This window comes from Pinus tabuliformis, chromosome 5_1 (assembly GCF_031772625.1).
Source record: "Pinus tabuliformis cultivar Carrire ecotype Pingquan chromosome 5_1, CPIR1, whole genome shotgun sequence".
NCBI lineage: Eukaryota > Viridiplantae > Streptophyta > Pinopsida > Pinales > Pinaceae > Pinus > Pinus tabuliformis.
In genome coordinates, this window is record NC_142305.1 from 894,061,024 (window position 1) to 894,083,922 (window position 22,899).

Below are 22,899 nucleotides of genomic sequence, written 5' to 3' on the forward strand. Positions count from 1 at the left end.
TGAAGTATCAGTCTCAATGTTGCATACAATTAGATTCTGCATGCAATAGTTTTCTGTCGATACATACAAAAAAAATCATATTTATGTTTTTCACGATCATTTTATATGCCTAAATGTTAATGTGATAGTAATAATATGGTCGAGAGTAGTGAAAACGCAAAGCGAGTCTGAAAAGAAGCTTCGCCTATCTTCAAATTCAAGTCAATTGCCCAAGTTGTCAGACAAGAAGCATTTCATGACCATATCTCATGACTTAGCATTTGCTTTTAAGAATGATCTGTTTTGTTGGATGATGCCAAACATGCGAAGGAATAGTTTCCTTTGTTCAAGTATTGTCTTATAACTCAGAGGGAACCTTCGAAAGAGAAGTTGAGAGCACTCTTAGATTTATCTGTTCCATCATCATTAATTAGGACGAGAATCCTGAGGGCTTCAAAGAAAGAAGCGACACAAAAGTTAAATTTTCTTTTTGAACGTAGGGAGAAACTTGCACTCGATGCTATAAAGAGTGAATGCTACCAATGATATGTCCAGGCCATGCTTTTTCTTGTCGGGCATTATTTTAGCCGCCACTTTGTTAGTAGTGAAATATGCATTAGATATGCTGCATGTGACTGCCTTTGCATATCCCCTTAGAATATAAAACTTTCTCATGTCCCCGAGGTAAAAAAACAGTGAAAGTGGCAGTACATATAAAAGTTGTCAATCTTTTTGTTTTCTTATAATTCTCAAGCCACTGGAGAAAAAGGTTCTGAGTTCCAGTTAGGCTGAAGGATGCTTCAGACAGTACTACAAATTCCATGAACAAAAATTAAAAATAGATATTCAAAAATTCTCCCACTTCATTTTCCTAGATAGAAATGACTGCACGCCTGCAATTTTGCTGATGATATGATTATAGAAGTCCACTTCAATCTGTTCACATGCAAGGCTCAATGATAACCCTGGATCTTTGCAGCTAGTGAGGTCTAACATATTAGTGTTAAGTTACCATGGCTAGCTCAAGAGAACAGAACTTCCATAAGAAGCAAATTTTCCTTTGTATAAATATTAAGGTAAAAAATAACGAGGGTGAAGGTCATGGGGTGGTTTGCCACAATCCCTGCTATTAACAGTGCAGTGTAAAGACACTTTATTATCATGACATTAGATTATTATTATGATTCTGCATGTTCTCAGTGTATCTTTGGGTGAAATTATGACTGCTTCATGAGATGCTTTGATTGCAAACGGTGTATTGTATTCTATAACATGATTTGAGATTTCAACAACTTGTAATTTTACATTAAATTGCAAACTAAGCTAAGGCCAACATCAAATTGCCATGCAATATTCATAATTAGGTAGGCCAGTGCTGCAATAGACAACAACAACAAAAATGCTAGGTATGTTTTTATCTTTTGGTAAGTTGCACGGAAGAAAAACACGAGTAACAAAAACAAAAACGAAAAAGAAAATAAGGCCCATATTCCAATATTGATGCTATGAAGCATCGTTCATTAAACGCAGTGATCATGTTGTTTGAAGTTTGCTGTTAACCTGTAGCTTCTAAAATGTAATAATCCATGTTACCGTAACAGATACTTCTATTCCTAGAAATTGGCGCTTGGTTCCATAGCTCTCCTATGATTGCACTCGAAAAAGGATTATCAGAAAAAGTAAATTAAAAAGAACAGAAAATAGATACATTACATAATCATCTAACATTAGGAATTCTTCATTGTTGTTGGATAAAAAGAATCTCAAAAATAACCCAAATTGCTAATCAACATTGGAAAAACAGAGGGCGTCACAATCCATTAAAATATTATCATGCATTTCAATCAATGCTTTAAAACTCGGTCAACTCAAACTCGAACTCGGCCTTGTTGACCGGGTTGACCCCCCTGCTGAACCGACTCAGTATTCACAACAACTGAGTTGAAACCCATTCTGACCAACTCAATCTTTCATTACTTCAAATTCAGCATAGTCTGCCAAATCCACATTTGTTCACAGTATCTGAGTATATAATATTAGATTTACTCTTACCATCTTCATAAACCTTAGCAAGTATCCGTTTTAATGTATAATATCGTAATGTATTTCCATAAGGATCTAACGGGAGTCATAGATTCATGACCTTCAAAACAACACTTTCTTCCATCCGTTGCTCAGGAAATTGTTAAAATTACCATAAATGAGATTGCAATAGCTTCCTTTTTGTTACTGATATAAAATAACAAGGGCAATACGTGTTTGGGCAGGGTTCACGTCAGTCGTCAATTTTGCTCAGTTTACATCAAATTACCGCAAGAACTGTCTATGATAGGGCAGCATACATAAATGGGATTCATCCCTTTAGCACCTTTAATCAGAATCTCATCTAGACTTATTTTTAATAAGAAAATGCAAAAAACTACAATGGAAGCAACATAAAAATTCAAGTTGCACTAAAACTAGATGAAAAGAGATTGGTGCTCCAAATTAGCCAACTGGCATAGTTGATTGTATGAAGACATTTCTGCAAGAAGAAAAATCAACTTAGTTTTATAATAGGCGCAAAAAATGACTTATATTCTGCAACAAATAAATTACATTCAACCACAACCAATCAACTTAAAACAAGCATGATAAAAGTAAAAAATAACTTGTTGCAGAGAAGTAAAAAACTGTTCCATATAGTGTAGAAAATCCACGAATTCTGCAACTGCTAATATGAACAATAGACACAGAATTTCTCTACTTATTTTGGAGTAGAATAAGAACAGAAATAACAGTCACGCAACATCAAAAACACATTTTTTTTAGGGAAAACCCTTTGCTTGATTGGGAATTTTATTGATAGAAGAATGAGCAATAGATCTCTTACAAAAACAATCTTGTTTCAATAGAAACTAATCTGGCTTCTCTGCTTGTACTAAGCTAAAACACCTACAAGACTCTGATCCCTGCTTCCCTATTTCCTTGCGCAAATCCCAAGGAAATTCTCCTATAAATCTGTGCACAAGCCTCTCTTGGTACGCTGATCCTCTCACAAGCTCACACACACAAACACAAATCTGTGTTCTCTATTGCCTTGTCTCACCAACTCATGCTCACAAGACAATGAATAACAATGTGCCTTGATCCTCCTTTTAAGCTTTTCGAATAGGCTAAATCTGGCAAGTCTTTATTTTAGGAAATCGAACTGCTGGTTGAAGAGTTAACAAAGGCTATCAAGTTGTTGTAACTCGTCCTGCCTTAATTTAGAAGTTAAGGCTCTCTTAGCTCGTCCTTTCCCAAATTAACTCACACTAGAAGACAACAACTGAGCCTTCCACATCTGCACTAGTCAAACTACTTCATGCACATCTTAACTTTTAGGAATTTGCCCTAAATTTTAGGAACTCGTCCTAATTTTTAGGAATTAGCTCCTAACTTATAGGAATTGGTTCCTAACTTATAGGAACTTGTGCATGCTAAGGAAAAATTGCATCTGGTCTCTTTGACTAAAGAAGGACCTTTCTTGCTACTATTTTCAATACTCCCTCTTAGCGAGGAAGGTGCTTCTGGAAGAAGCTTGTCCACTTGAATTTGTCTCCAACACTACCATGTTCTCCGCTACTGCAATTGCTCCCTCTGAACTAGAAGACTTCCCTGCTTTCTTCTACAAAACTTGATCTAAAGACCTATTCTTTCCCACCATGCTTTGCGAGTCTATCACCTCAGTCATAAGTGCCATATACCCCATGTACTTTTGTGCCCGCTTCTTCTGGTTGAAGGTGGTACTAGGAGATCCAACTCTCTTTTGAATCTCCCCAAACAAATCCTATGCCCACTTGGTTCGAACATTCCCTATATTGGGAGTCACCGACTGAGTGGCTGCCTCCACTCGCCCTGGGCTATGCTCCTCATCATCTTGTTGGTCAGCCCAACTGCCAACTAGCTTTGACCCAAATTGAGATATTGGTTGAGGCTCCATCTTGAGAGCTCTATCTTGCTCTTCTCAACCACCACTTCTCTACTCTAAGCTCTACCTACCTTGATGCTCAAGGCTGCATTTGTCTCAGAAATCTGTCCACTAGTTGCTCTCCTGCTCCTCCAAGATCGTCAGCTCTTAAGGTCTTCAACAAACTACCCACTAGCACTAATATTGGTTGTTCCATCATCACTGCTCTTAGCGACTTATGGAATTGCCCTCTTATCAACCATATGGCTCCTTTCATCAATTGAACTAGGGCTCCAATAGCCCATGACTCCTTCCATGAACATTGTACTTGAGGTCTTCAACAAGGTTAGCTTCTCACAACAAATAAGTACATCTGCCCACTACATACTTTCCCATGAGAAACATTGTTCACAACTTTGTTTGTAAACAATACTTTGTTGCCTTCACATAGTGTCTTAGTTGCTCCAAGATCATTGTCATAAGGCCTTCCAAATCTGCCCACTTGTCCACCTTCTATTCACTTCAGAATGTTGATCCTAGGGCCTAAATCAACCAGCCCTTTCATCACAGATTTGATCCTTCAAACCTCTAAATTGGGGCCCACAATACTGTTGTTCAAACACTCCTATGAACATACCTCTTCATTGTTACTTCCAGCACACTACTTGTGCTAGACCAGTGCCTCACTGTTCACGCCATACCAACCCTTCCTATTGTTCTTCCAAATCGTATCATTGTGCAACAATCTGAGCACATTCGACCCTTTAGGAACATATATGCCATAGAACTTTGCGTCCAATCCTGAGGTATTGCAGCCTCTTATCTCAAGTCTACACCAACATATATAGTACCTCCTAGAGTCTAGACTCTCTAGTCTTTAGCACAAAAATATAGTGACTATACCAAACTCTGAACAGTCTTCAAACCTGGGTTAGTATGAACATAACCAACCCTAACTAGGGCTCTTGAACCAGCCCTCTAACAACAATAAGACTATCTTCTTATATTGTACTTAGGGCTCGCATACACACCCTCTTATCAGTCAAAAGTTTTGATCCAGGTGGATATTGGTGGCCACCCGCCTATTCCACTTGGACCACCACCATTGTTTCTTTTCAGTGTCCTTAATTGTCGCACAACTTACTATTTTTGGCAATTTTTTGGGTCCTAAACTTTCGGAGCCATTTTGAGGGACTAAAAGATGTTTTTAGGGAAAACAGAGAGACCGAAAAAGTCCCAAACCGGTTTACCGATTTGTTTTTGGCCTCTTCTTCGAGATATTTGAAACAAAGTATTATGATAGTTAAACAGAGATTGTATGCCAAAGTTACAACCCAGAGAAGTTGATGTACCAATTTACCCAAACGAGACCCACAATTTTGGCTCTTCATCTCCTAAAGTTAGGTTTTTGGATGTTTAGGGTTTTCCATTGTTTCTCAATAATAAATATGCCTATGAGCCTCATTGTAACACGGTCCAAAGGCATGTAGCTGCCACATTTCTTCTCAGAGATAAGCTACCATCGCATGATCTAATTTATTTCCATTTCTGTATGTAACCATATTTCAGTTCTTTAATATTAATGAAATGAATTTTTATTTTTGTTGCATCTTTGTGTTTATGTGTATATCTGTATTTTGTTGCACTCCTACATAAGTCTGGATCAGCGGTATTAGAGCGGTTTGCTCTTTCTCTATTTTTCTTTGCATTTCCCCAACGAGGTCAAGGTAGAAGGAGTTAGGTCTCAAACTGGTTGAACCTTTGCACGACTAGCCTCGCAAACCTCGACGACCTCCCATGGCAAATGAAAAGAGGGGGAAGGAGATCCTTTCAAAATATTGCTCGAGGAAACCCTCAAGCAACAAAGGAACACGATGATGGATAACTTTTCCCAGATCCTTGGACAGCTACTCACAAGCAACGCGTCTTCATCCAACGGCCACTCTGGAGGCACCACTCCTTTTAAGGTACAAGTTAACTTTGACATTCTCATATTTGAAGGACAGATTGATGCAGACGTCGTATATAGATGGTTAAATATGTTGGAAGGATTTTTTTTCAATTCATGACTTTTCCAATCGAGAAAAGATTACTTTTGCACTCCTCAAAGTCGCCCCACATGTCAAGGACTGGTGGGAAACCTACTGTGAACAAAAGGACGAGAGGGAATCCTCACTATTTTCAGTCACACCCACTTGGAATTCTTTCTGAGACACCATCAAGGAACAATATTACCCTGTCGGGAGCTATGAAGATAAATACATAAAGTGGACCACGTTGTGGCAGGGAAGGGACCAAGATGTGTCAAAGTTCACAAATGTTTTCCATACCCTTCGCATGAAGCTTGGCATTAAGGATTCTGAGCAGCATTTGGTACTCAAGTACTGCAGTTGTCTACATCCAGGATGAGATGGAGATCTTGGACATCTCCTTGCTTGGCACTGCCTATCAATACGCTATTAAGATCAAGCAAAAATTTAAACAAAAGAAACGAGACTTTGGATCTGCGAATCCAAAGCAAGGGAAAGCCACCCCCAAACCGCAAAACAAAGGACAAAGCCAAAGCAAGGTGACCCAAGACAACCCGCTGAAGCCGCAAGCAAAGAACAACGCCACGAAGACAAAGAAGGACACAGGGAAATTGTGTGAGTTCCATAAGAGCCCCACTCACAACAAAAGTGAGTGCCGAGCCAAGCAGTCACTGGTGGCCGAGCTGAAAGCTTTTGAATTAATTGCATGTTCTGACTCCGAGTCAGAAACCAACAAGGGGAATGACAAAGGGAAGCATATTATCAATGTGGAGCCTAGTGCCACCATTGCCACCACCAAGATCCAGAAGGATGAGCCCGAAGATCCAGAGGAGGGGTAGCGACTCTTCACTCACAGATGTGGATGAAGGGTTCTTCGCTGTAGTTCATTGTCGACGCCGGGAGCCAAAAGAGCCTCATTTCAACAGAGATCGTGAAGCGGTTGGGCTTACCGACCACACCACACCCACAGTCGTACACCATCGAGTGGCTTCAACAAGGACGAGATCTCTGCGTCAGCCAACAGTGTCATCTTCCCTACAGCATCAAGCCCTTCACAGATGAAGTAGTGTGATGTTGCTCCTCTTGAAGTTTGTGATGTTTTATTAGGCCAACCATACTTGTGGAAGCATCATGTTGTGTATGAGTCTAGGCCTCGCACTGTTATTATTACTTTGGGCAATAAGTTATACAGGATACTGGAGGTAGCACCGCCTACTGTCATTTCTTTGATCACTGCGAAGCAATGCAGTAAGATCATTTCCCAGACCAAGAAATTTGTTTTCCTTATGATTCGCCCTCAGGGCAAGAAGAAGATTGTGGCCACAACTTTCAGACAGGGCTCCTCCGCACAGCAACAGCAGATGGAGAAGGTTGTAGAGTACAGGGACATCTTAACCTCACCCACAGGGGTACCTCTACATTGTCAATTGAATCGATCTGACCCCGGGCGCGCCGCTACTCAATGGACTGATCTATCGACGCTCTGTTCTGGAGAACGATGAAATCAAGAGGCATATTCAAGAGTTGTTGCCAAAAAAGGCACATTAGGCCAAGTTCATCACCCTGTGGAAGCCTAATCATGTTGGTACAAAAGAAGGACGAGACCTGGAGACTTTGTATTGACTATCAAGTGGTGAACAAGATCACTATCCGGAATAGGTATCAAATCCAGAATCCCACAAATTGATGACCTTCTGGACCAACTCAAGGGGGGAAATATTTCAGCAAGATTGGCTTGAAGTCTAGTTATCACCAAGTACCGATCAAACCCTCTAATGTATGGAAAATTGCCTTCGAATCCATGGAGGGCCTTTTCGAATGGTTGATCGTACCTTTTGGGTTGATGAATGCCCCCACAACCTTCATGAGGTTGATGTATGACATCTTGCGACCCTTCACTAACTCATTTGTGGTGGTCTATTTGGATGACATTTTGATCTTCAGCCAGAGCTGGGAAGAACACCTTCACCATATTCGACAGGTCCTCCAAACCCTGCGGCAATACAAGTTGTGTGCCAATTTGGATAAATGCACTTTTGGTATGACCCGAGTTCGATATATAGGGTACATCATTGATGAGCAAGGTGTGTATGTGGACCCAGCCAAGATACAAGTCATTCGAGATTGGCCAACCCCAACCACTCTAACAGAGCTCCACAACTTTTTGGGTCATGCCAACTTCTACCACGAGTTCGTGTTGGGGTTCTCTCATATAACTTGGCCTTTAAGTCAAGAGACCAAGGGAGGAGCGAAAGCAAAGTTCTTTTGGTCTAAATCCCAACAAAAGGCGTTTGTCGAGTTGAAGCATCGCCTTTGCTCTACACCAGTGCTCACATTATCAGACCTGCAGCAACCATTTGAAATCAAGACAAATGCCTCCGACTATGCTATTGGTGCAGTTCTTACTCAGCAAGGGCATCCAGTGGCATATTACAGTGAACCACTTTCAGACATAGTCAAAAAGTATCCCACCTATGACAAAGAGATGTATTCCATTGTGCAGGCTTACCGACAATGGAAGCATTACATTCTAGGGAAGGAAACAGTCATTCACAAAAACCACCGACCCCTGCAATTCATAAAGACACAAGGGAAGTTGCAAAACGATTGTCATCAAAAATGGTCCGCGTACATACAACAATTCCATTTGAACATTAAGTACAAGAAGCGCAGCACCAACAATGTTACAAACTGCCTCAGTCGACCACTGGTCATGGCGCTGGCCACTGTGCTCGACTCTTGTGGGCACAAAACTGCGTGGTGGCTGCATCTTTACAAGAGCGATCCAAAATTCGACAACACATACCAAACAATCCTGGAAGGCAAGCAAGTTCCAAATTTTCACCTCCAAGATGCACTATTATGCCACCTAGGACACCTTTGTGTTCCCTTAAGTGAGCATGCCAAGATGATTTGGGAGGCGCACTACAGTCGGGTCATTGGACATTTCGAGGTAGAGAAAACAATGACAGTGTTGCAAAAGTATTTTGATTGACCGAACCTTCGACAAGATGTTGGGAAGTACATCAAATCCTGCACTGCCTATGCCATTGCCAAACCAACCATCAAAAAGCAAAGCTTATATACTCCTCTGCATACTCCTAGTCGACCTTGGGAAACCATCTCCATGGATTACATGTCGAGCCTTCCTTCTACTAAGCATGGCAACAACTACGTTTTCGTGGTCATCAACAAATTCTCTAAGATGGCCATTCTAGCGGCCTACAAGAAGAGTATCACAGCAGAAGCCACTACTAAGCTCTTCTTTGAACAAGTGTGGGTACATTTTGGGATCCCACAGTCCATTATCTCAGATCGAGACAACAAGTTCCTAAGTACATTTTGGTCAAGTCTCTAGTCAATGTTAGATACCAAGCTCACTAAGTCCACGACTTTCCACCCCCAAATTGATGGCCAAACAAAGGTCGTCAATAGGATGATCGTACACATTTTGCGTATGTACAACTCAAAAAATCCACATACATGGGATGAAAGCCTCCCCTATGTCCAGGACAACTACAACAAAGCTCTCCATAGCTCAACTAGCCACAACCCCTTTCAGGTGGGGTTGGGATTCCAACCATTATGCCCCATTGATGTGGCCATACCATTTGCAGCTACTCAGGCAGATTCAGCTCATGACCAGTCCAAAGATAGCACAGCTAACAACTTCATTGAGCGCATTTAGCACATCCACCAGCAAGTCCATGACATATTGGACAGAGCCAATGCTAAGTACAAGCAGCATCATGATCAAAATCAGGTGCCACACAAGTTTCAAGTGGGCGACAAAGTTTGGTTACATTTGCAAAAAGAGTGCCTCGCTGGGCCCCACCGCAAGCTTCGCCCTCTCCGATATGGGCCTTACACCATCACTAAGGTTGTAGGGGACAATGCTTCTAAGCTCAACATTCCACCATTCTTTGGCCTGCACCCAATATTTAATGTAGACCACCTTCGACCATACTTTCCACCATTACTGGACATATCAGACATTGCAAAACAGCTCACACCAATATAGTTAAACCCAGACTGCATGGAACAAGCCAAACCGATCAGATGATGGACACGCAAATCAAGAATGCTCGCCAGCAGAAGATCCAACTGTATTGGGTTGTCAAAGCTGGCCAACTCCTGCGCCAAGGCAACTAGCTCACCAAGGGCCAAGTTCAGCAAAAGTTTCCCCATCTCCTAGAGGCACTCAATGCAATGGGGACCATTGCTTCCTAAGGGGGGAGGATTGATCTAAGTGGATATTGCTGGCCACCCGCCTATTCCACTTATACCCCCACCATTGTTTCTTTTCAGTTTCCTTAATTGTAGCACAACTTACTATTTTTGGCAGTTTTTTGGGTCCTAAACTTTCGGAGTCATTTTGAGGGACTAAAAGACATTCATAGGAAAAAAAAGAGACCAAAAAAGTCCCAAACCAATTTGCCGATTTGTTTCCGGTCTCCTCTTCAAAATCTTCGAAACGAGGTATTATGATAGCCAAACGGAGATTGTATGCCAAAGTTACAACCCCAAGAAGTTGATGTACCAATTTACCCAAACGAGGCCCACAATTTTGGCGCTTCATCTCCTAGGTTAGGTTTTTGGATGTTTATGGTTTTCCATTGTTTCTCAATAATAAATAGGCCTTTGAGCCTCATTGTAACACAATTCAGAGGCATGTAGCTGCCAAATCTCTTCTCAGAGATAAGCTACCATCACCCGAGCTAGTTTATTTCCATTTCTGTATGTAAGCATATTTAAGTTCTTTGATATTAATGAAATGAAGTTTTATTTCTGTTGCATCTCTATGTTTATATGTATATATGTATTTTGTTGTGTTCTTGCATAAGTCTAGATCAAGTTTGCTACTTATCAATTTAATTGTTGGAATTTCTAATTCTAACCAGTTAGAAATTCTCCCTGTACTATCTAGTTTATTTCTTCCTACTTGTTTAATTACTTAACAAGTTATTTACCATGTAAATATTGAAAATAAATACAAGTACAGTATCAACATCTACAGATCATCAACTGAAGAAAAACAAGCACACAAGTGACACCATTATTTTTAGACCAATGTCCCTGGAAAAACCCAATGCGGGAAAACTGATGCAGCTATTCAGAGGGTTTTATTATTATGCAGTTTTCAGAATACAACCAAGGTGCCAAAAATGGCTCACCCAACAGAGAATGCCCTGGCAGTAGTACCTCTCCTCGGAGACAGATATTCCGGTTGAATAACAAAGGATGAACGATCCCACAGCAACAATTGCAACTCCCACTGCTCTGTGTCACTCTGATAGGGATTGTGTCACCCTATCCGGCCCACCAACACCCAGACTATCCCACGAAATCCTTCCAACGCTGCCTCTTGGCCCCAAGTAAGCTTTGCTAGCCTCTGCGTCAGCTTCTAGAGCCTCTGCGTCAACCCCTAGACCCTCTATGTCTCACACGCTGGCCACTCCTGGCTCTGCGCAGCTCCTGGCTGCCTTTGCGTAGCACCCAACTGCCTCTGTGTCAACCTCTCTAGGCACTACGATGTCTCTCTGGTACCAACTCTGCCTCTGTTATGTATTCACTGCCCCTCGTTGTTGATCATTGATTCTATCTCTCTTAGCAAACCCCGCTCTAGAGAATAGAATGATTAATCACTCTGGTGTGTTCTCCAACTCACCCTCAAGCCTCCTCTTATACTTTTCTCGTTGGTCCATCAACGACCGAGATTAAATCTCTAATCAACGACTAAGATTAGATTTGGCTTGATCCATGACTTTTGGAACATTCTAACCCAGTTTTATATTAATACCCATTAATATTTTAATTTTCCTAAGTTTAGACTTGGGAACTCCATTAAAAATATTAATTATTTTAATATCTTCCAAACCGATTAGAATCTACCCAAACCATTTTTGGGTCTTGGAGATCTCATGTGCTTTAGCCTCTCCGCCGATTTTCATGGCTAGAGCACATCCGGTGCCGCCCCAAATCAACATGAATAAAGACTATGGTCACTGTTGTTCAAACTCATCAAACAACCCTCATCACCTAGCATTCAATCAACATAAAAGAGCACTTTACTTACCTTGTTGTCCTCAACAGATATAACCGCAGTTTTGAGCATACATGTCTGTAATCCACATCCAAGTTACAGTTTGAACCTGAGGAAGGTTCAGGGGTGCGGCAACCTCCAAATGTATGGATAACCAATCACCCAACTTGTGTGCTAACTCCTCCAACTAGCCCGTAATCCCTACACTGTCATGGAGAGAACTTCGGCCCTTTCTCAACCTCTACTTCTAGCCCAGAAAAGAGGTCATAGCCTTCTTTTCTCTCACACAAAACTCTACGACATGATCACAAAACTGTCAAACTTCAAACAACTATGCCCATAACATCTTCGCACAGCTCTCCTAGAGTCAATCTACTAGAACTTAAGACAAAAACAAAACTAGAAAATTCATCCTTATCTTCTTCTTGGCTTGGATTCACTTGATATTTGTGGTTGCTTCAAGTAGTTCCTTTCTCTTGATCGAATGGACTTGTGATGTATTGTTGCCCAAAAAAAACTTTGAGATTGACTTCTTCCAATGACATTCTCTGTATGTTGGTCTAGATTATGTTCACTGCTCTAATACCATGTAGAAAATCCACAAAATTCTACAACTGCTTATATGAACAATCTAAAACTAATTTATTTTCATATAGACACAAAATTTCTCTACTTATTTTGCAGCAAAATAAGAACAAAAATAACACAACCACACAATATCAAAAACAAAATTTTTTTAGAGAACCCAACTGGGAAAACCCTCTACTTGATTGAGAATTTTATAGATAGAAGAATGAGCAATAGATCGCTTACAAAAACAATCTTGTTTCAAAAGAAACCAATCTGATTTTCTCTACTTGTACTAAGCTAAAACACCTACAAGACTCTGATCCTTGCTTCCCTATTTCCTTGCGCAAATCCCATGGAAATTCTCCTATAACTCTGCACACAAGCCTCTCTTGGTACATTGATCCTCTCACAAGCTCACACACACAAATACAAATTTGTGTTCTCTACTGCCTTGTCTCACCAACTCGTGCTCACAAGACAATGAATAACAATGTGCCTTGATCCTCCTTTTAAGTTTTTTGAATAGGCTAAATCTGGAAAGTCTTTATTTTAGGAAATCGAACTGTTGGTTGAAGAGTTAACAAAGGCAATCAAGTTGTTGTAACTCATCTTGCCTTAATTTAGAATTTAAGGCTCTCTTAGCTTGTCCTTTCCCAAATCAACTCGCACTAGAAGACAACAACTGAGCCTTCCACATTTGTACTAGTCAAAGTGCTTCATGCACATGTCCTAACTTTTAGGAATTCACCCTAAATTTTAGGAATTTGTCCTAATTTTTAGGAATTCACTCCTAACTTATAGGAATTGGTTCCTAACTTATAAGAACTTGTGCATGCTAAGGAAAAACTACTTCTGGTCTCTTTGACTAAGGCACAAGTCAAAGAAGGACCTTTCTTGCTACTATTTTCAACATATAGGAAAATCAAAATAAGAAAAACTATGACCTCCAAATTGACAATAAAATACATCCTTTTAAAAGTGGTAAATGTTGATATAGAAGAACATAAAATATGTTCCACGCAATAGAAAACAAGCATTCAAGAATAATCCAATAAACAATTGCCAAATTTTTCAAGGGAAAACTAAAAATGAACAAATGAATAAATCAACTAAGGTAAAAGCCAGTGGAGTTTCATAGTGCAGGCTAAATTCCCTGTTAGAAACAATGTTACATTTATCATTATCGGCAATTTATCGCCGAGGGTCCAAAATTTAAATTATCGGCAATATCAGGGAAAATATAAAAAATTATCAAGAAACTTGAAAAAAAATACAAAAATAATCTTTTTTTTTCAAATTTATTCTTCTAAAGCAACATCAACATTAAACAAACACAATATCATACAAATATGAAAATAAAATACAATATAAAATGTATAAGATGTCAAGTGGTACATCAATCATTGATACTAGATAGTAGATACTGAAATATGACATTTTTTCAAATTTATTCCTTTAAAGCACTTAGCAAACATCAACATCAAACAATTAACAAACACATTGTCACACAAATATGAAAATAAAATTCTAAAACTACAATATAAAATGTATAAGATGTAGATATTACTGCTAGATACTGAAGTCCAAAGTATGGTACTTTTCATTTTGTCTTGACTCCTCAATCATAAGTTTCGAGTTCTGACAATATAATAGTTTTTTTTTAAGACAGGGTTTCGGCAAACAAACAAAAAAACTTGATATAGATCACAGAAGCCTTAATTCCATAGTATAATAGTTAAAACTTAATACAAAATCACATTAAAATAAAAATAATTGTATCTCATGAGATGATCATCATGAGGCATCTAGATTCTAGATACTATAAGTCTATAACGATAATCCGCTAAGCTTGTGGTTCTCTCTTTCTAGTAGTATCACGAATTGAGTTCTTAGCAATAATGACAATGTCTGTGGTAGTTGTAGGGCAAACATGCACATCATGCTCTAGGATTTTGGCAAGGTGGTATTTCAAGCAGTTCATTTCACCAAATATTTCCATTCCACAAAGCTTGCACCTCAGCTTTGCTCTATTATCATCCTCACATGGCTCACCATACTCACACATTTGGTCCAATGGCTTGCCATTTTGTAGAGCTCTGATTAAATTTTCAGGTTTTGGACTTACCACAAAATCAAATGTGGAAATTCAAAAGAGGATAAGAAGAGGTAGACTCTACATTTATAATATATACTAATCATGGAAAACAAAGAAAAGGAAGGCAATTTTTTTACATACCTGAAAATAATAAATATGGATATGGAATACTGGAGTAAATCTCCACTCAAAAAATGCTCAGTGGATGACAAAGAAAACTATGGATTTCCCCTTGTTTGCTTGATGAAAAATGGTCACAAGATTCACACAACCCTCAGAGCTCAATAGCCCCAAGGGATAGCTCAAATGGTCGAGTTCCCGTTGCTAAGCACTTTCCCAGTTTGGGAGGTCACAGGGTCAAATCTCCTGGACGCCCTCGGGGTTAGGCCTGATATGGCCGACCGGCAGATCCCTTCGGGTGGAACTGCCCCGCTTCTCTACGTGGATGTAGCGGCCACTCATTGAGTGCCCGTGAACCTACTTTGACAAACTTATTTTAAAAGCATTTGTTGTAGCGACTGCAACACCCTCCAAAATTTTGGCATGCATCCAATTTCAGAGCCTTCCTTGGTTTTTCCTTTATCATTGCAAACACTCAAGCTCACCCCATGAGCTCGTGTCAAGTCTTTACACTCTCTTTGCTTAACTGTTCACCGGTCGTCTTTTAGCAAGTTGGTTGCAATTTCATGCTTGTAATCTTGTTCCAACTATGTTAAAGGTATGTCTTCATGTGTACAAGTGTTCACTATGTAAACATCTGTCGCACTCACACACGAAGTTGTATGCAATGTTGCGCAAGTGTCATCAGGGTCGTTCAATGGTCTATCTCAAGTGTCGCACTTGTCGCTCTCACCCTTAGTCAGTCATATTGAGCATATGTTGTCTTGTTGGTTTGAGGTGTCTTGTCATCGGTTTGAGGTGTCTTGTCATCGAGTCATGTTGAGTGTGTGTTCGCATAGGCATGTATACACGAGTTCACTCGCTCACACACTTAACCATTTTGCCGAAGATCTATCGACCAGACCACCCTCCATCAGCCGAACCTCCACTGAGTTGCACTGCGCAATCTCAACCCTTAGTGACCAAGAACTGTTGCCCAGAACTGCACAGAGCTTGAAGTTGCCCTCTAGGCACTCTGCACTGCACAATCTTGGAATCAACTTGGTTGACTATCACCCAGAACAACGTAGAAGTTGCCCAAGAAGTTATCTAGTCTGCGCTTCCCACAAACCTACCCATCAAGCCTCTCGTTGGTCAACCAGAGAATTTGACTAGGCAATGACCCAGGGCTACACTCATCCCAAAAATTGCATAGAAGCTATAAGCCTGGCTGCCTGCACTGACTGAAGAAATTGCACAGACATGAGGGGTAGGCGCCTGATGCCTGTCACTACACTATCTCTAGAAATTGCGCAATTTTGTCAGTTAGTACCCCTATCGGCCTACTTGCCACTCCTCCTGAAAATTGCACAGTTTTCTTAGACAGTCCACCTATTGCCCGGCACCCCGCTCAGCGCGAAAACTGCGCAAACATGTCTTGCATTACTACCTCCCAGAACTGTGTAGTTCTAGCCAACAAGCTCTCGCGGCCCGATCCCGACCTCCTTTGTAAATCTACGTAGTTTTCACTGCCAATGCCTCATGCTGCCCGCACTACCTTCCCTGGAAAAATTGCACAGTTATGCCTCCCAACTGAGTAAGATCTCGCAGATGTCATTGCTGTCTAGACTACTCAACCCAGCCTTTGAGGGACCTCTACGTAGTTTTTCGTGACAGTGCCCCGAAGCCTCGCATTTTAGCTTGAAATGTGCTCTGTGCAATTTCAGAGCCTTGCCCTCTCTCACAGTCACCTACACCCGAGAACGAAAGATGATGCATCATGGTAAACTAGGGGATTTCTGAATTTGATGTCGTCTCGTCATGAGTGATTGCAGAGACAGGTACATGGATGAAACATGGAGCGACAACAAACGGGATGAACAAAGAGCGCATGCTAGGAGACTTGTTCGCAAACGGATGAACACATGAAGCATGCCAAGTACCAGCAAAGGGGACACATGCACATGCAACATCAAGCGAACACCAAGACCATCGAAGACTCCGCACACCTTGTCATGCGAAGGTGAAGCTATGATACACCAAGAGCACACTCATCACTCAGCAACACAACAGCTCGACATGGACACCACCATCAGCATGAACATACCAACAGTGTCATGTCGAGTCATGTCATGAGTCGTCTCGGCCACATCACTATTGCGGGCCATACTGCTGTAATCAATGTAATGTAACATGGAAGTCCAAGAGACCCACATACGAAGTTGAAGAGTCATGTAAGTCAAACAGTCATGAGGGAAGTCGAAGAGTCACAAGGGTCAAGTTCACCCTTGGCTATATATACCCCTCATTTGTACATGCAAAGGACTTTTCACCTTGGCTCCTCCCACATAGCCTTGAGAGTCTGTAGTATTTTCTTTGAGGAGCGAGCAATGGCTCCAACGCCCCGCTATCAGGGTTAATGATGTATGGTGTACGGATGTGTCTTGGAACTTTCACTTAATTCAGAAACTTGTTAACAGGCCAACACGTTTTCACATGTATTGTATTCGTTTGTAAGACTATTCTTTGGACACTTGTAATGCATGTTGCTTTAACCTGTACTAAGATAGTTGAACTATTTCGAATGGTTTAGTGCATATGTTGTTGGAAATGTGTTGTATCAGTTGCTAACATTGTCTCGCCTATGTAGACTATTTTGTCAGACACTAAACAGATTCATCCTTACAAACTTGTTATAACGACCATCGCACTCATGTGGACTACTCCACTGGGTGTTGTACGTGCTATCTCTTCACTTTGTGTTTTTGATTGCCGCATCCGTGTGGACTACTCCATCGGAAGCTACGCATGTCCTGTTGTGTTGTGTGTCTCTAACTAAGTTGGGACTATTCCCTTTCGACTTGAGACTCACTCTCACCCTCTCCCTCTACAGTGAAAGAACCTAGACACAAGTTACACTAAGCACTCACTAGGCACACGAACCTCGATGTTTGAAGACTAAGTATACCAATCTCATGTGCTGACAAGCAAGAGCTAAGGCATATCTTTAAGATAATGGCAACCAAGCCATCATACCGGACAAGACTCCTACACCAAACGTCTGAGGTCTAGTTGGGACTTCGTACCGGGGAGATCCCCTGAATGTTGGCAGGTCCAGCACCGTCAACAGCATCTTACAGAAGTAGTTACTTCAAAAAATACACTATAATACCATCTATATTGTCACAACAAATGTTCAAATCAAGCATCACAAGCCCAAGACTAGATTCCATTATCTTTATTCTAGTCTTCAAGCTGGGTATGTCCTGTTAGATTTTGGAATCCAAGTAACATTAAAGGACAAGGTTGCAATTATCATATCTTTAGTCTTGATAGATCTATGAAATAAAGGCCTAATAGCACTCACACAAGTCCCTTGTTCCACAAGTGCCCAGATGCGGGTGAATAGTCGGATCAAGGGTACGAAGGTGGCGTGGAGGGTGGGCGTGTGGCCGCTCACAAGCGCCAGATGTAATTGCAGCAGGTCGGAGACATGGTCTCGCACAAACTTATTAATTGCAGCATTAACGCTGCCCTCCCTGGAGTTCGTTTTATGTGCGATGGCGCCTGGTTTGGTCCTCACTCCGGTCTTTCCTCCGCGCGCTTTCAGATTCAACAAGGTAGCAGCTCCTTGCTGCTCCTCAAGCACCAACTCCATCCACTGCTTCCCTTCGGCTCTGATTCATGGTGCTGACAGTGATCAGCGTGCTCAGTCTCCATTATATTCGGTGTGCTTTCTCCTCAGGCGCTTCCCTGCCATTCCCTTTCCGTTTGTCAGTCCTGCTCTTCACAAAATGCCAAGAGAACGACCCAGAATGGGGTGCAGACGGGGCAGTTCTCGTGGCCGAGTCTCCCGCCAGCCATCCTCTACCACTTCGGACCCCTCGTCGGATGCTTCGGAGTTCTGCTGCAACAGATATCCTGCTACAAGAAGTGGCAGGGGCAGGGGAAGAGGGCAAGCAATAGCTGAAGTTTGCTCACATCATTCTCACTCGCATACAGCCCGATTCCGCATTCCCTGTTCTCTGGGAAACTCATCATTCATCGTTTCAGTGACAGTCGAAATGTGTGAGGACGCTGTGGGTTCGGGGGAGGTTAATCATGGGGCTCTTCCCAGCGCCAAGACTCAGGAGGCTTGCAAACCATGAATACAAACGCTAATGCTGGCCCAAGCGCGCCAGCGGGAGGTGACCCTTCAAGTTCTGCGGCCCATCCTTCTGAATCCAAAGACTCAGATCAATTTGGGTGCCGAATTGTAGAAGAACAGCCATCAACCTCGGATGAAGATTGAACTAGTCTGCGCCTTTGGTTTTTTGGTCAGTTGCCGAAGAAAGAAGTTCAACTCCCTCTGGATACATAGTTTTCATGCTTGTAAGCTCGCTGAATCAGGTCTCTGTCAATTCTATATGTCGGTCTCCACTATGAGGGCAGCTTTTTCTTATATGTTGGTGTCTGTTTACGTTTATGTTTATGGTGGAATCTATCCAAGAGCTAGCTGTGCACAAGTCAGTCCTGGTTACTGTATGGGTCAGTTTTTAGTCACTGTATGGGTTAATTTTGGTATGGTCACTGTCAATATTTGGAATCTTATGTTTTCAAATACTACAAATCCTGATGTAAGTCAATACGCAGGTTCTCTGGTTAGTACTTCAAGAGTTTTTTGTAAGAATGTCAACTCCATGGCTAGAACTCTCGAAGCATCTGCCTCTCTGTAATATCTTTTTTGTATCAATATAGGAGTAGACCAATAAAGAAAAAAAAAAGTCCCTTGTTCCACAAGTGACATCATAAGATTCAAAGTAATGTGTGTGAAATCAAGAATATAAAAGTTGATGAACAATGACAACAAAGATAAATGAGCAACATAATCAAACAAGGAGCCAGCAAAATGGCAAATAAAGTAGAGTAGAAGACGCATCAAAGCAAAAAAATCAGCAGCAACTAAAACAATAACAAAATCAGAAATACAAGATGAAGCTTTTCATTGCTAAAATTTGATTGTGTCTACCTCACATTGAAGAATGGTCCCCTGCTTGTTACATTCAAGATTGTCATCTTTTTCATGTTTAAATTTTCTATAAATCCCTCACGAATACTATAAAATGAAAGCTGGACCTAGGTTTATTACACACAAATCCAATTAAGGACACAAAAAGGGCATTTCCAGTAAATAATTTTAAAATTCTATGGTTAAAAAGCCTTATTACAAAATCTGGCCTTAAGCCAACTAATCAGTCTAACTCATTAACAAAAACCCCAAAAAATGGAAGACATTGTTGACTGCACTGACATATTATAATAAATGTTAATACCATATCCACTATGCTTTCGACCTTGCACCAAATCAACTAGCAGTGAATTTTGACCTCTTGCAATCCAAGCCTTTCTCCTTGGAATTCAATCCTTCATGCAATAAACACCAATGGTCTATCAAATTTTAATTTGCATGGCAACCTAAACAGATAAAAAATTATTTATCATATTTGGAAATGTGGAAGGAATATTATTTTTTCCCATACTCTTGCAATTACCTTACCTTTTAAGGGCTGACAAAGTGGAAATTTGTGTAACTTGTCTCTACCGAGTATTTTCCAAGTACAAAAATTTGAAGTAGGGGTTGCCCATCTCTGCTGGCTTTTGAAATATTGGGGGAGGAGAGCTACTTGCACAATGAACAAAGAGCCACAACAAACTCTCTAATTCGTTCAACACAATCCCATTAGTCACACATCAGTAGAGTCCATCATAACCACAAGTATGGGCCATGTGGGAGCATCACGAACGTTAACACAATCTCCTTCCTAATCCACCAAATAATAAGTTTTCCATGTTCACCCTTGCTGCCTTTAAAGCTAAGAAGCCCCCAAAGGAGTAGTAAAACGAAAATGGGATATGGTAAATCCCTATCGCTAAGTTGGGGTCATCAACATACGGCTGAGGACTGCACAATAATGAGAAGGATGTTACCCTTGCTTTCAGACTGACTCCCAATACTCTAAGATCCAAAACATTCTTGATTTGATTATTATTTTAGATGTGTTTATAACTTTATAGCAGGATGTCAAGCAAAGTACTTTTGGACAGTTACGTTTCTTTAAATTACAAATTGCACTTGATTTTAGAACCCTCGTACCACCTTTTTGTTGATAAATGTGACTTTTTCATTTTCCTACTTTGTGCCAATGGAGGTTTGCTTTTGAGGCCCATTTTTATTTTTTACAAATGCTTTTAAAAGTGTGATATATTTCTTACTTATAGAAGTTATTGGAAACATTTAATTTGGATAACCCAAAAAAACAAAAATCCTGGGTCGCTACTATGAGGAGGATGGTTACCTTCCTGTTACTAGCCAACCCAAGTAAAACTCTAACAATAAGCAGATACGTGCAGTTTTGCAAGTAATCAACCTTGCAAATTGAGAAGCATGAAACCCTAAGGCAATAAGCGTGAGTTTCTCTGAAAAGGGACGGAAAAAAAGACACGAACATATTTCTCTGAAAATGATACTATATTCTTCTTAAAATGCCTGACGGATATTTACGATGATTTTCGTTATCCAGTATTTTATTTTAACAAATACCATTACTTTCGAAAGATTTTGCTTGATAGTACAAAATTTATTTATTTAATAGCCTAACTTTTTTTTTTTCAGATTTTGATTATCAGCAAGTGGACTGTTTCGTGTCTGGCATTATGTTGGTCGTGAACCCTGGTTTCCTAGATGATAATCATTCAAATTGTTATCACATGCTGAATACACTAAGCAATTGAGAAAAGCAACAACAAAAAAATTAAGTTTGGTACGATTATGTTCAATATATCATTTTAATTAGGGTAGAAAACAACCAATATCTATCCAGAACCGGGTAGAAAACGAACAATTAAATTTATAAGTATATAGCCTACCTAAATAAATAAATAAAAACAGAAACCCCTCTCGATGCTACAATTAGGGAAATTGGCGTACCAAATTTGTCACCAAAATTGGTGCAGATTTCGGCCCTGATAGTGCGATCGTTCTCTGCAACACCAATAACTTCCACAAACTGCGACAACGAAATGGCGGGAGGAGCCTGTTTTACAGAGATTTTCTGGCCGTCGGAAGTTTCTCCTTGGAGAATCCCGCCATCGCCTCGGATAACTTTGAGCACGCATCGTACTCTCCTCCCTACGTGCCTCCTGATTATCTCTCCATTCACCAGTACAGCAGGGTTTGATGTATCCATTGTCAAGTAAAACCCTGCGAGATTTTCGTTTGAAGAAACCTCTTTTTAAGCAGAGAATGGCCGTCGTTGCCTGGCAAGGGCTGCCGAAGCTCGATCAGATGATTAAACAGTGGAAGGCGGGACTTGAGCGTTTTGCATTCGTATAGAGGGCGGGAGCGAACACCAAGATGCTATTAATGTAGTTCAATTTGATATGTTCTGGATAAAGAGGGAATGTGAGATAAGGTTTTGGCGGGAGAGTCCTTTAGCGTTGGGGTTGGTTTTATTAATTTATACTTTAAAAAACTTTTTATTATTTAGTGGTGGTTTTTAAGTGTGAATTTTGTTCTGAGGTTTTGATGGATTTTGGGTTGGAATCTGGCGAAAAAAAATTGTGGTTAAATTTTGATTTGTGTTATTTAAATTGGTTTTTTTTATTGTATATAGGTATTTAGCACTCTCAAAGACTTGTGAGACAATTTAACTGTGAAAAATTCACTTATCACTCAATCAGACTTGTGATTTTAATAAATCACTATAAAATTATAAACAAATTAATCCAAACAAAAAATCACACTTAAAAACTATTAATTTTAAATACAAATAAAATACCTCTATTTCAAAAATCTTTTATTTCTATTGCAAATTTCATTCATTTCTGACAAACTACTTACATTATAACACTAGCTACAGTATCACTAAAGTGATAACAAAACACCAAATTCACACTGATAAAGATCAGAAAATATAATCTGTATATTTTATAAATAAAGTATAAAAAAAAAGAGACTGGAAATACAGGATAAACCTCCTAGTATCAGAATCTCCCAGCATATTAGGAAAGGCTTTAACAAGACAATTGAAAACCAGCCTCTTTGACAAATATGCATATAGAAATGTATTGTTGGAAGCTTGCATCTAACTGCAACAGAGAAAAGAGAAATTTC

The 22,899-nt window shown here is 40.3% G+C and overlaps 1 protein-coding gene across 1 annotated transcript; it reads right to left on the minus strand.

Annotated features, from left to right (window-relative positions):
• Nucleotides 1–1,864: 1,864 nt before the first annotated feature.
• Nucleotides 1,865–22,167, minus strand: LOC149167681 (replication protein A 14 kDa subunit B-like). The gene is made up of 2 exons (XM_089431578.1): nucleotides 21,715–22,167; nucleotides 1,865–2,503 (listed from the first exon to the last, which is right to left on the minus strand). Exons 1-2 carry the CDS (start codon nucleotides 21,971–21,973, stop codon nucleotides 2,439–2,441), a joined length of 324 nt encoding a protein of 107 aa, XP_089287704.1. The 5' UTR covers nucleotides 21,974–22,167; the 3' UTR covers nucleotides 1,865–2,438.
• Nucleotides 22,168–22,899: the final 732 nt, after the last annotated feature.

Bases quoted from the DNA above. Each gene is read 5' to 3' on its own strand.
- LOC149167681 (XM_089431578.1), bottom strand. From the start codon at position 21,973: ATGGATACATCAAACCCTGCTGTACTGGTGAATGGAGAGATAATCAGG. The intron at 2,504-21,714 runs GTACGCCAATTT...TTCTTCTTGCAG, and splicing joins CAATTTTGGTGACAAATTTG to AAATGTCTTCATACAATCAA.